This window comes from Populus nigra, chromosome 4 (genome assembly GCF_951802175.1).
Source record: "Populus nigra chromosome 4, ddPopNigr1.1, whole genome shotgun sequence".
NCBI lineage: Eukaryota > Viridiplantae > Streptophyta > Magnoliopsida > Malpighiales > Salicaceae > Populus > Populus nigra.
In genome coordinates this window covers 15,982,245-15,991,784 of record NC_084855.1, presented here as the reverse complement: position 1 = coordinate 15,991,784, position 9,540 = coordinate 15,982,245, and the positions used below count along the sequence as shown (strand labels likewise).

The 9,540-nt window shown below is 35.5% G+C and overlaps 3 protein-coding genes across 3 annotated transcripts; 2 read left to right on the top strand and 1 right to left on the bottom strand.

Moving 5' to 3' along the window:
* The first annotated feature begins 1,215 nt into the window (after positions 1-1,215).
* On the top strand, positions 1,216-2,275 carry LOC133692346 (uncharacterized). The gene has a single exon (XM_062113214.1). The coding sequence runs from the start codon at positions 1,486-1,488 to the stop codon at positions 2,047-2,049; it is 564 nt and encodes a 187-aa protein (XP_061969198.1). The 5' UTR covers positions 1,216-1,485; the 3' UTR covers positions 2,050-2,275.
* Positions 2,276-3,122: 847 nt separating this feature from the next.
* On the top strand, positions 3,123-4,856 carry LOC133692344 (uncharacterized). Its single transcript, XM_062113213.1, has 2 exons — positions 3,123-3,712; positions 3,949-4,856. Exons 1-2 carry the CDS (start codon positions 3,501-3,503, stop codon positions 4,691-4,693), a joined length of 957 nt encoding a protein of 318 aa, XP_061969197.1. The 5' UTR covers positions 3,123-3,500; the 3' UTR covers positions 4,694-4,856.
* On the bottom strand, positions 4,730-8,020 carry LOC133692343 (phosphoribosylformylglycinamidine cyclo-ligase, chloroplastic/mitochondrial-like). The gene is made up of 8 exons (XM_062113212.1): positions 7,539-8,020; positions 7,209-7,303; positions 7,031-7,132; positions 6,874-6,933; positions 5,986-6,158; positions 5,743-5,845; positions 5,487-5,645; positions 4,730-5,319 (listed from the first exon to the last, which is right to left on the bottom strand). Exons 1-8 carry the CDS (start codon positions 7,867-7,869, stop codon positions 5,155-5,157), a joined length of 1,188 nt encoding a protein of 395 aa, XP_061969196.1. The 5' UTR covers positions 7,870-8,020; the 3' UTR covers positions 4,730-5,154.
* Positions 8,021-9,540: the final 1,520 nt, after the last annotated feature.

Here is a 9,540-nt window from a genome sequence, read left to right as displayed (position 1 = left end):
ATACTGACCCAGAAGAGGTTACTGATCTGCTGTGTCCTGACAAATCACACCTACACAAGTAACTGGATTGCACTATTTGGTATATTTGACCAAACAATGAATGAAATGGGCTGTCCAGCATTAATTCTGTGATTAGAAACCCTTAAGCTTAAATTTGCTCGAATCAGACCTAATTAACCCGCGCCCCAACGAAGCAAGAGCAGCATGAAGCCGAGTGGTATCCAAGTCAGTTCCTTAACTTCAGTGACCCGATCAAGTTGTTTATAACTTGGAACTTTGGAATTAATTCCTGTTGATTATTACAAGATTTTTTTCATATAAAAATGCACTGTCTTTGTTGTTATGTGCTTCAGAAAATACTTGGCATTTTCAACCTCATCATTTGCGGGTTCGGTAGTGATTAATCAATATTTACACGCTAGAAAACGATATCAAATGATTAGCACAGCTAGAAAATTAAACACGGTTTAGCCGCAGTACTCAGCTGCAGGTCCCATGAAGAAAAAGAAATTAATTAGTTAGCTAATAAATACAAATCAACATCTCTCTCTCTCTCTCTCTCTCTCTCTCTCTCTCGCTTCTTAAGGATTTTTAAAACCAAAAATTAAGCAAAACGTTTACTTGTACAAAGTCGTTAACCTTTTGTGAGAGATTTCTCCTTTCTTACTACAGAAGCAAGACAAAAACATGCCAACCAGAAAATGTGCTGATTTCACGTTACATGGGACCCTCCAACACTCAACCATCGCCCGCTTCTTTTTACCCTTTCATAGTGAAGTCTAACCACTGCTACGAAGTTACTTGGAAAGATACTAATTAACTTAATTTTACCAGAAAATAAAACATTAGCTGTAACATTCATTACAATATTGACAGTACTTCACATATTATTTAGAATTTCAAGAATTCTTTAGAAAAACTGTCAAAATAATTTATCATAATTGTATTTACTACTTAAAACTTGACTGAAATCATGATGCAAGAGAAAAACACCATGTTTGTTGAGAATAAAAAAAAAAAAAAAATTCGTCTAAAGAAAGTTAAAGATTTCTTACGAGCAATGTTTCAAATTCCAAATTCCCAAAACCGTATAAAAATATAGCGGCCGATGACGGTTGTTGAGTGTTAGGACAATGGCATGGGTTAGATTTGGAATTAACTAAAACTCCAGCTTGAAGCCCCCGCGGACAACCTCTTTCCCACATGTCTTCGTTGCCCACAGCTCACATTTCAACGCCAGCTGCGTTCGGCTTTCCAAGGAAAATGATAAACAACTCTCTCTCTCTCAGCACACCGCGTCTAAAAAACACCCAACGCATATAAATGAGCCATCGTCGCCATTTTCATTCAGCAAAAGAAAATATCAAATAGAAACAGTTTTTTGTATCAGAAAGCTTTCACTACCAACAGAACCTTCAATCTCGACCTCAGTCTCTTTTCACGCACAATATATAGCTACTTTTTGCTACTGAACTAGATCTGAAAATGCTGAAGAAAAATGGCAATGATGTTGCTCATAGAGCATGGAACATCCTGCGCCTAGCATTGTTGTGGGCAAGAAAAGGTGGTGTTTTCAAGAGGCGTTTGATAATGGATCATCTACGAGTTGTGCGTAGGTTTCTTAAAAGCCTGGGACAACATACTCCTCGCAGGCGCCAGCTATATTATGGAGAGCACGAACTCTCTTTCGACAAGACCCCCATTTTCCACGTCAAGATGCATCGCCCAGCCTCCATGCGATTCAACATCCCTTGCATAACCCCACAGGTTGATTTTGACTACGATTTTGATGGTGAAGTTTGCGAAGATGATATTCAGCAAGATGGATCAGTTTATGAGTGCTATGATGGAATGAGGAGGAGTTTCTTATTAAAAGGTGGAGATGAAGAAGAATACGAAACTTGTGAAGAGAAAATTCCAGCAGAGGAAGAAGGGATTGATATGAGAGCGGAGGAGTTCATAGCTAAGTTCCGCCAGCAAATGAGGCTTCAAAGACAGATCTCGTATCTACAGTACCATGAAACACCCAAAAAAGGAACAAGTGGATGATCTCAGACATCCACTGTCTTCTGAATAATTCTCTACAACGTTTTTGGTTGCCTTTGTTGTTAGCGGATTTAGCAGTTTCAGGACTTTTTTCTTTTTTGTGAAAGAGGCGTTGCTAAACTTCCACTGATTTTTGAATAATTATGCTTGTATCATCGTGCTTGCATTTTATTTTTGAATAGATATTTCAAGAAGAAAAAAAGATGAAGATGCTCCATTGACTCCGAAATTCGAAAAGATGTATGCAAATATATACATCGTGAGATATGGATCAAGTACAGACAGTGCGCAGGGACAGACTTTTTTAAACTTACTGGAATCGGCCTTACGCGCGAGACCATAAGATTTCCTGTCATGGTACGTAGGCACCGTTTGGGAACGCGGCTGCGGCTGCGTTTTTAAAAAATTTAAAATTTTTTTTTTTTATTAAAATTTAATATGGTTTGCACGTTTTGGATCGTTTTGATGTGCTGATGTCAAAAATAAATTTTAAAAAATAAAAAAAATCATTGGCATGCATTTTAGCACGAAAAGTTATTTGAAAAGCACCCGCAACCACACTGCCAAACACGCTCGTAGTCTGTTACTTGAGTTCATCAAGCAGAAAAAAAAGCTAAAAATATAGATGTAGAAGTAAACAATTTCAACCAAAATTTGTTGTGTAAATTTTGTTGAGCAGTAAAAGATTAACACAGATATTTAAAATATTTTATTATATATATATATATATAAGATGTTATAAATAAAATTAATTAATAATATAATGTCATGTGATATTAGAAAAAAATTTAGATCGAAACCTAAACACTCCTTAAGAAACAATTACTAGTTAATTTCTTTGAAATTCTTCACCCTTGGGCTTTATTAGTCCTTTTAAGAAGGGAGTAATTAAGTTGTTATGCTCTCTGTAAAGTCAATAATGCTGCGAGACTAAATTCACTCATATTGCGATCTGTTTAGCTAAAATTAATTTTAAATTTCTTTATTTTTTAAAAAATATTTTGATATGTTAATATAAAAAATAATTTTAAAATATATTATTTTTGTGGAAAATAAAAACTAAAAAAAGAAGTAGGAAACTGAAATTGAAAAATAAAAAACATTCTATATTACTAAAAACTCCCTATGATTCTCTCTTATTCCTTTTTTTGTGGTTGATTATATTTGTTAAATATAAACTATTAAGCAATCGTGGATTTTTTAAAACAAAATATGAGAAGATTTTGACATATGACAATCATAATAAAGAAAATTATAAAATTACAAGGCTACCCTTGTGCTTGACATAACAAAACAATTATGCATTAGCTGGAAATTTCGAATAAATTGCCCTTGTGGTTTTACATAAATGGCACCTTAGGGTTGCGCGATTGAATCGGAAAGCTCCAAAGCCTCCAACTTTTGAATTTGAAACAGCTAAGAGCCGTTGGAGTTGAGAAACACACGTAGAGAGAATGGTGGATAGCAGGATAAAAAATGTCTCTGCAGCATTTTCGTGGGCAGATGAGGTAGAGAGAGAAGAGGAAGAACAAGCTCGATTTCAGGAGCACCACAAGCAGAAGCCAGACCCTTTTGGCTCTGCCAGGCCCAGAGAAGTTGTTCTCCTGGAAAAGGGAATTGATTGGAGAAAACTCGACATCCATCTTCAACAACCTTCTCACAAAAGGTACTAATGTCTTCCTGTTTACTGGTACTCAAAAGTCAAGACTTGAAAGATTGGAGGAAAATAAACTCTTAACCTTTTCTTGTTTTCTCTTCTCTTATTTGGAGATTAGAACCGATCCGATTAGTTTTGACATCTGTAAGATTTGCATATGGGGATTTTAATGGCTAAAATATTTGAGTTCTGTTTCAATGCCCGTAGCTTGATAACCATTCAGTGTAATCATAATTATTATACAGGCAGCTGGATCCTCCTTATGGGAAGCAATGCAAGAAAAACATCCCTGCCTTTGCTGCTCCAGGCATCGACAGGATACCTTCAGTTACCCCAAGCAAGAGCCTAAAAACTGAACTGGAAGATGCAAATTCGGAGCTGAAAAGAAGCGAAATTTTGCGGGTTCCTTTGACCACAGAGAGCCAGATTCCTGCAACAGTCGTACCTCCTCTAAGATATCCACCTAAAAATGTCATTCCTAGTTTGTCCGAGTCTGGCTTTCATTATTATCTACAGGAATTAGACAAAGGGCAGCAAGGTTTTCAAAGCAAGATGCCCCTAAAGCCTGGGAAAGAGAATACATTTCATCAGCAAGTGCCACAGAGGGATCGCTGCTTTCAGAACTTGAATCAGGGGAGCCACACTCACCCTCACTATCATCGACAAATATTGCAAGCTGAGCAAAGGAGCCAGATGGAGGATAAAATAAGTTTCAGACTGTGGCAATCGGATGGTAGTGGCAAGAACTTGAGGAAACCAGCAGCTAGTAGATTACAGCTAGATTCAGATTCCGCTACTGAGAACCCTGGCAAAAACCTTCAAGGAAATGATGCAGTTAGGCTGGGGGTTAGGCAGAATTTGACAAAATCCTCTTGTCCTGGAGGTACAAACATCAAACAGAAGAATGGCGTGGAAAGATCCGTTGCTAAGAGATCAAGCGGAACAAAATTCAATGTGATGGTGCAGGTAAGAAAAAGGCGGGGGAACTAAGTGAGGAACACATGAAACTAGCTGTGAGAAAGGGTATGAAAAAAGCAGGGGAAATCTCGATTATTCAGTGTTTGCTATCAGTAATAAATCAATCGTCCCAATAACAAAAGCACTTCAATTGTATTATTAGCAGAGCATTACAAACCACCATTGATTTGGGCTCGATTACTCACCTAAATTTTAAGATTTTGAAAAGGTGACCTGGAAATTCTCTCTTTTTTTTAGAATACCCAGCAACTTTTCAGAAAATAAAATAGCACAAATGATAAAGGCATTGTCAAGTGAGGAGCGGTCATCAGCCATGGATTACATTGAGTCTACAAATGTAAGATTTTTTGTCCCACCATCTGTCTTGGCACTAAGATTTTTGGCAGCTCATGTGACAGGAATAAAGAAAAGCCGTTAATCTCTATATCTCTCATCTCCGCATGCACGTACATGTTTAAACATGTGGTAGTATTTTAGTGATAGCTCACTCCTTCACCATGTACAACCTCACCAATGCGATATGCCTTATGTTGTCCCTCCTCAAGAATTCTGCGAGATGCTTCCTCGGTCATGACCAGAACCATCCCAATGCCCATGTTAAAAGTCCGACTCATCTCAGCATCTTCTATTCTTCCAGCCTGAAATAAGAAAACAATAGAAAAGGAAATAAATACCACCGCATCTCTATTTTTATTTACAACAAACATAACCTCCAAGATCTACCAGTTAATCAAATTAAATACTCACAAGTTATTGGGTCAATCTAACATCATAATCCAGCATTTATATGTAAAACACAATTTACCTCTTGGATCCATTTGAAAAGGGTTGGGACTTCCCATGAATCCTTGTATATAAAAGCTCCAAGGCCTTTCGGGAAAACTCTTGGTATGTTATCTGTAAAACCGCCTCCAGTGATGTGAGCTATGCCCTTTACACCGCCCTTGCTAATCAAATCAAGCACCTTTTTGAAGAGGAACAATTTTCTTTTAGCATAAAAATGTAGTCAATTCAACGATGTTAATCATAAACGTGAGAGGGAAACAAAACTTGAATGAAACCTGCTTGACATAGATAGAAGTTGGAGCCATAAGAGCTTCACCCAAAGTAACACTTCCACCAGGAAGTTGGTCATTCAAAGACAAGCCACTCTGAGCTAGAACCCTACAAAAATAGACAAGCATTCATCAATTAATAAGAATATTCAATGCAGGGAACTAAAAAGATCATACCGCTGTAAACAGGCATCAATGATGTTTTAATGCATGGAGAAACAAATAAGAATTCCTCAAACCAACACCAACCTTCTTACAAGAGAGAAACCATTGGAATGGACTCCACTCGATGGCAAACCAATGAGAACATCCCCGGCCACAATGTTTTTCCCATCAATCACTGATTCCTTTTTTACAATGCCAACAGCAAACCCGCTAAGGTCATACTCACCTTCTGCATAGAAACCTGGCATCTCTGCAGTCTGGAAGGAATTTAACAAAACCATTGAGGTCGAAGGAGAGTTGTAAGTGTTGGTGAAATTATGATCACATGTAGAGGGAGGAATACGAGTCCACTAAGACTTTTAGTGTCAGCAAATTTGACCTCATAGCATGCATTAGGTAGGTCTATTCCTCAGATAGCACGACCATAATAGGACAAAATAAAGCAAATGAATAGAGAATTTCCATAATTATCTACTTATATAAGTTACCATGCCATATCCTCTTACATGATGCAACACACATACATCTAGCCTCTGACCATCCCTAGCCTAACAGACAATCTCTTCCAAACCAGCATCTTATTTTGTCAAACAAAAATTATCCCTTCAACTGTAGACGATTTCTTTGTTGCTGACGATTGTTCATGAAAAGATAATTGGGCACTTGCTATTTCAGATGAATATTTCAAGAACTCTCTAGAGTACGACCATTTCACATGAGGCAGAAACTTGTGATGGATCAAGACAGGCCAAATGTACTTAATAGGATAGTTCAATGCAAACCCATCTTTCATATACAAAGATTCAGCAACACCATATTGGTAATTGCCACTATTGTGTTAAATGACTGCAATAACCTTGTTACTGCAAAAATAAAAGCTACGGTGACTACAACAACGTCAATCTTCAGATGCAGCATTACACGATGCACTGAAAGGTAGACATCCACCAGTAAAATATAAAGAAAGAATACCTCTCCCCCTAAAAGAGTGCAGTCCGATTGTTGACAACCATCAACTATGCCTTTAATGACCTAAATCAAAAGAGCAGGAAAATCTTATTCAGCTGAAGTTTTATTTTTTTTTGCACAGATACCATATTAACTCAGTAAACCAAGCAATTATCAATACCTTTTCAGCAAGGTCAACATCAAGGCGGCTTGTAGCATAGTAATCAAGAAAAAACAAGGGCTTTGCACCGGAAGTAACAATATCGTTTACACTCATAGCAACCTGCAGCAGGAGAAGTGAATTAGGAAGCAAATCAACAGCAGCAAAATGCATATAACAAGATTTATCCAGACTTTACCAGATCAATTCCAATGGTTTCATGGATTCCAGTTTCAAATGCAAGCTTTAGCTTAGTCCCTACACCATCCGTACCTGCAACTAGGTACGAATCCCCTGTGTGCAAAAACTTTAATCAGCACAATAACAAAACACACACAAGGACAAAAAAAAAGGTCTTAGCATCACTCTATCCCCCCAGTTCCCAGTGCGTAGGCCTAGCCTATAAGGAGAACAAAAAATTTAGCATGAAAACAATCTGTAGCCTCATAGATTTTTCACAATCAATTAAGTTCACAACCAAGACCAGAGAGAGCCATAAGCGAAGGGGGAAATCTAAAAGAAAGCATACCAAGAGGGAAAAGACCACCAAAACCACCAATCCCAGGAGCCATCTTTGCAATTCGCCGAACAAGCTCAGACCCAGCATCTATATCCACCCCAGCATCCTTGTATGTAAGTCCTCCACCAGCCCCATCACCGCTTTTGCTGCTATTTTCCTTGGACATCGAACTATTGCTTGTAGCTCTCACTGAAAGAAGCGGAAATCTATCGGAAAAGCGATTAAATGTGCATCTTCCTATGGGTTGTTGAGTGGCCAAGGGTTTATTAGAAGAGGGTCTGATTGAAGCTGCAATCGCACGCGATAGCTCAGTGTTTGATGCTATGCTAGTAGTAGCCATGGGAATGATGGGGGGAGAACCTAAACTGGGGAGGTTGAGGCTCACCTGTATTGGTGGAGCTATAGGAAGTGGAGGAGGCGCGGGAATTGGGAAAGCAGGGGTTAACGTAGGGCTTTTCAGATGTTGGATTGTTTTTATTTTATTTTTTTATTTTTTTTCTTTGGAGGTAACTGGTAAGGGCATTATAAGGCCTTTTAACTTTTTTTTCCTTCATAATTTTGTATCTAACTAGGTATGTAATTTTAGCATAAATAAATAAATAAATATCTAAGCTTTTAAAATTTATTTTAAAAAATTAATTATAAATTGAAATTGTGTCAATAAATATAAAAAATAAAATATCAATGTGTTTATTCAACTCATTTAGTTAAAGGTTTAATAATTTTTTTCTAACACAAAAGAATTAATATATAGATTTTATTAATATGTTTTTTACATAAAATAAAAAAACATAATTATAAATCAAAAAGTTGATACTTACATATAATAAAATATAATAAAAATTATATGTATTAATAAAAATATCTAAAATCTCAAGTTAATTTTTTACATAATTAGAAAATAAAATAATATTGCAATTGCTATAATGAAACACTATTTTTGTGCAGAATAAATTTTCAAAAACAAAAGGTGTAAAGAAAAAAATATTAAAAACAAATTACAAAAAAATAATAAATAAACAAAAAGAATGGTATAGATAGGCCAAGAGTAAAGAATAAAAAAAAATTTCAAAAAAATATAAAGAAAAAAAATACTAAAAATACATTAAAATCATGAATTTGGCATGCATGTTATAATTTTTTAAAAAAGATACCAGGTATACAGACTACTTCAATGTGTTTTCTTACATGAAAAATTAAAAGTAACATTTAAAAAGTCTATGCAATAATCTAACTAAATAAATTGATAATCATTTATGTAAATAATAAAAAAAGTCATTAACAATAACTTGATTATGTTTACTAAAAAAAATTTATTTAAATAAATAAAAGATAAGGACACCCTAAAAACTTATGGCTTAAACGATAAATACAAAACAAAAGTGACTAAATAAACCCACACCATAAAAGGCCGAACACATCAAAAACATATTAGGAACGGACATCTGCTAATATGATGGAAACATATAAAAAAAAGCCTCGAGTGAACCTCGCAACCAACCCGAGTGAACAAATCAAACACATGACTTAGGATATGAAAGTGGGACAACCCCATAAATAACAAAGCGAAAAAATACTGGAAAAAAAGATATTTGAAAAAAATACTTTAAAAAAGATCAAAGTCGATTCGAGTTAATCTTTTAGATCTATGACCTGGATCATGAGACCAGGGTGATCTCATTAAAGGCAAATCTGAAAAACAAAAAAGTAAGATTCTTAACCAAACAAATATTGAGGGGTGAAATTAAAGGGAAAAAATCAATCAAAAAAATAATGCAAAACAAAACAAATATCAATTAAAAAAATTAGGACTAAATTCGACATAAAAACCAACTGAAATTAAATACTAAGGGAAATTTAAATGAAGTTAAATATTTAGGGATGGAATTGAAAAAAAAAACAAATCGATTAAAAAAATGATTAAAAAATAACAATTAAAAGAATTGGCATCAAACTTGACATAAAAATTCAATGAAAAGAAATGTTAAAGGATGAAATTGAAGAAAAACAT

What these genes read in the sequence shown, in the direction of transcription:
- LOC133692346 (XM_062113214.1), top strand. Translation starts at nt 1,486, where the DNA reads ATGCTGAAGAAAAATGGCAATGATGTTGCTCATAGAGCATGGAACATC.
- LOC133692344 (XM_062113213.1), top strand. Translation starts at nt 3,501, where the DNA reads ATGGTGGATAGCAGGATAAAAAATGTCTCTGCAGCATTTTCGTGGGCA. An exon ending in CAACAACCTTCTCACAAAAG is followed by an intron (nt 3,713 to 3,948) that starts GTACTAATGTCT and finishes ATTATTATACAG; the next exon opens with GCAGCTGGATCCTCCTTATG.
- LOC133692343 (XM_062113212.1), bottom strand. Translation starts at nt 7,869, where the DNA reads ATGGCTACTACTAGCATAGCATCAAACACTGAGCTATCGCGTGCGATT. An exon ending in GGTTTCTCTCTTGTAAGAAG is followed by an intron (nt 5,846 to 5,985) that starts GTTGGTGTTGGT and finishes CTATTTTTGTAG; the next exon opens with GGTTCTAGCTCAGAGTGGCT. An exon ending in TTTTCAAATGGATCCAAGAG is followed by an intron (nt 5,320 to 5,486) that starts GTAAATTGTGTT and finishes TTCTTATTTCAG; the next exon opens with GCTGGAAGAATAGAAGATGC.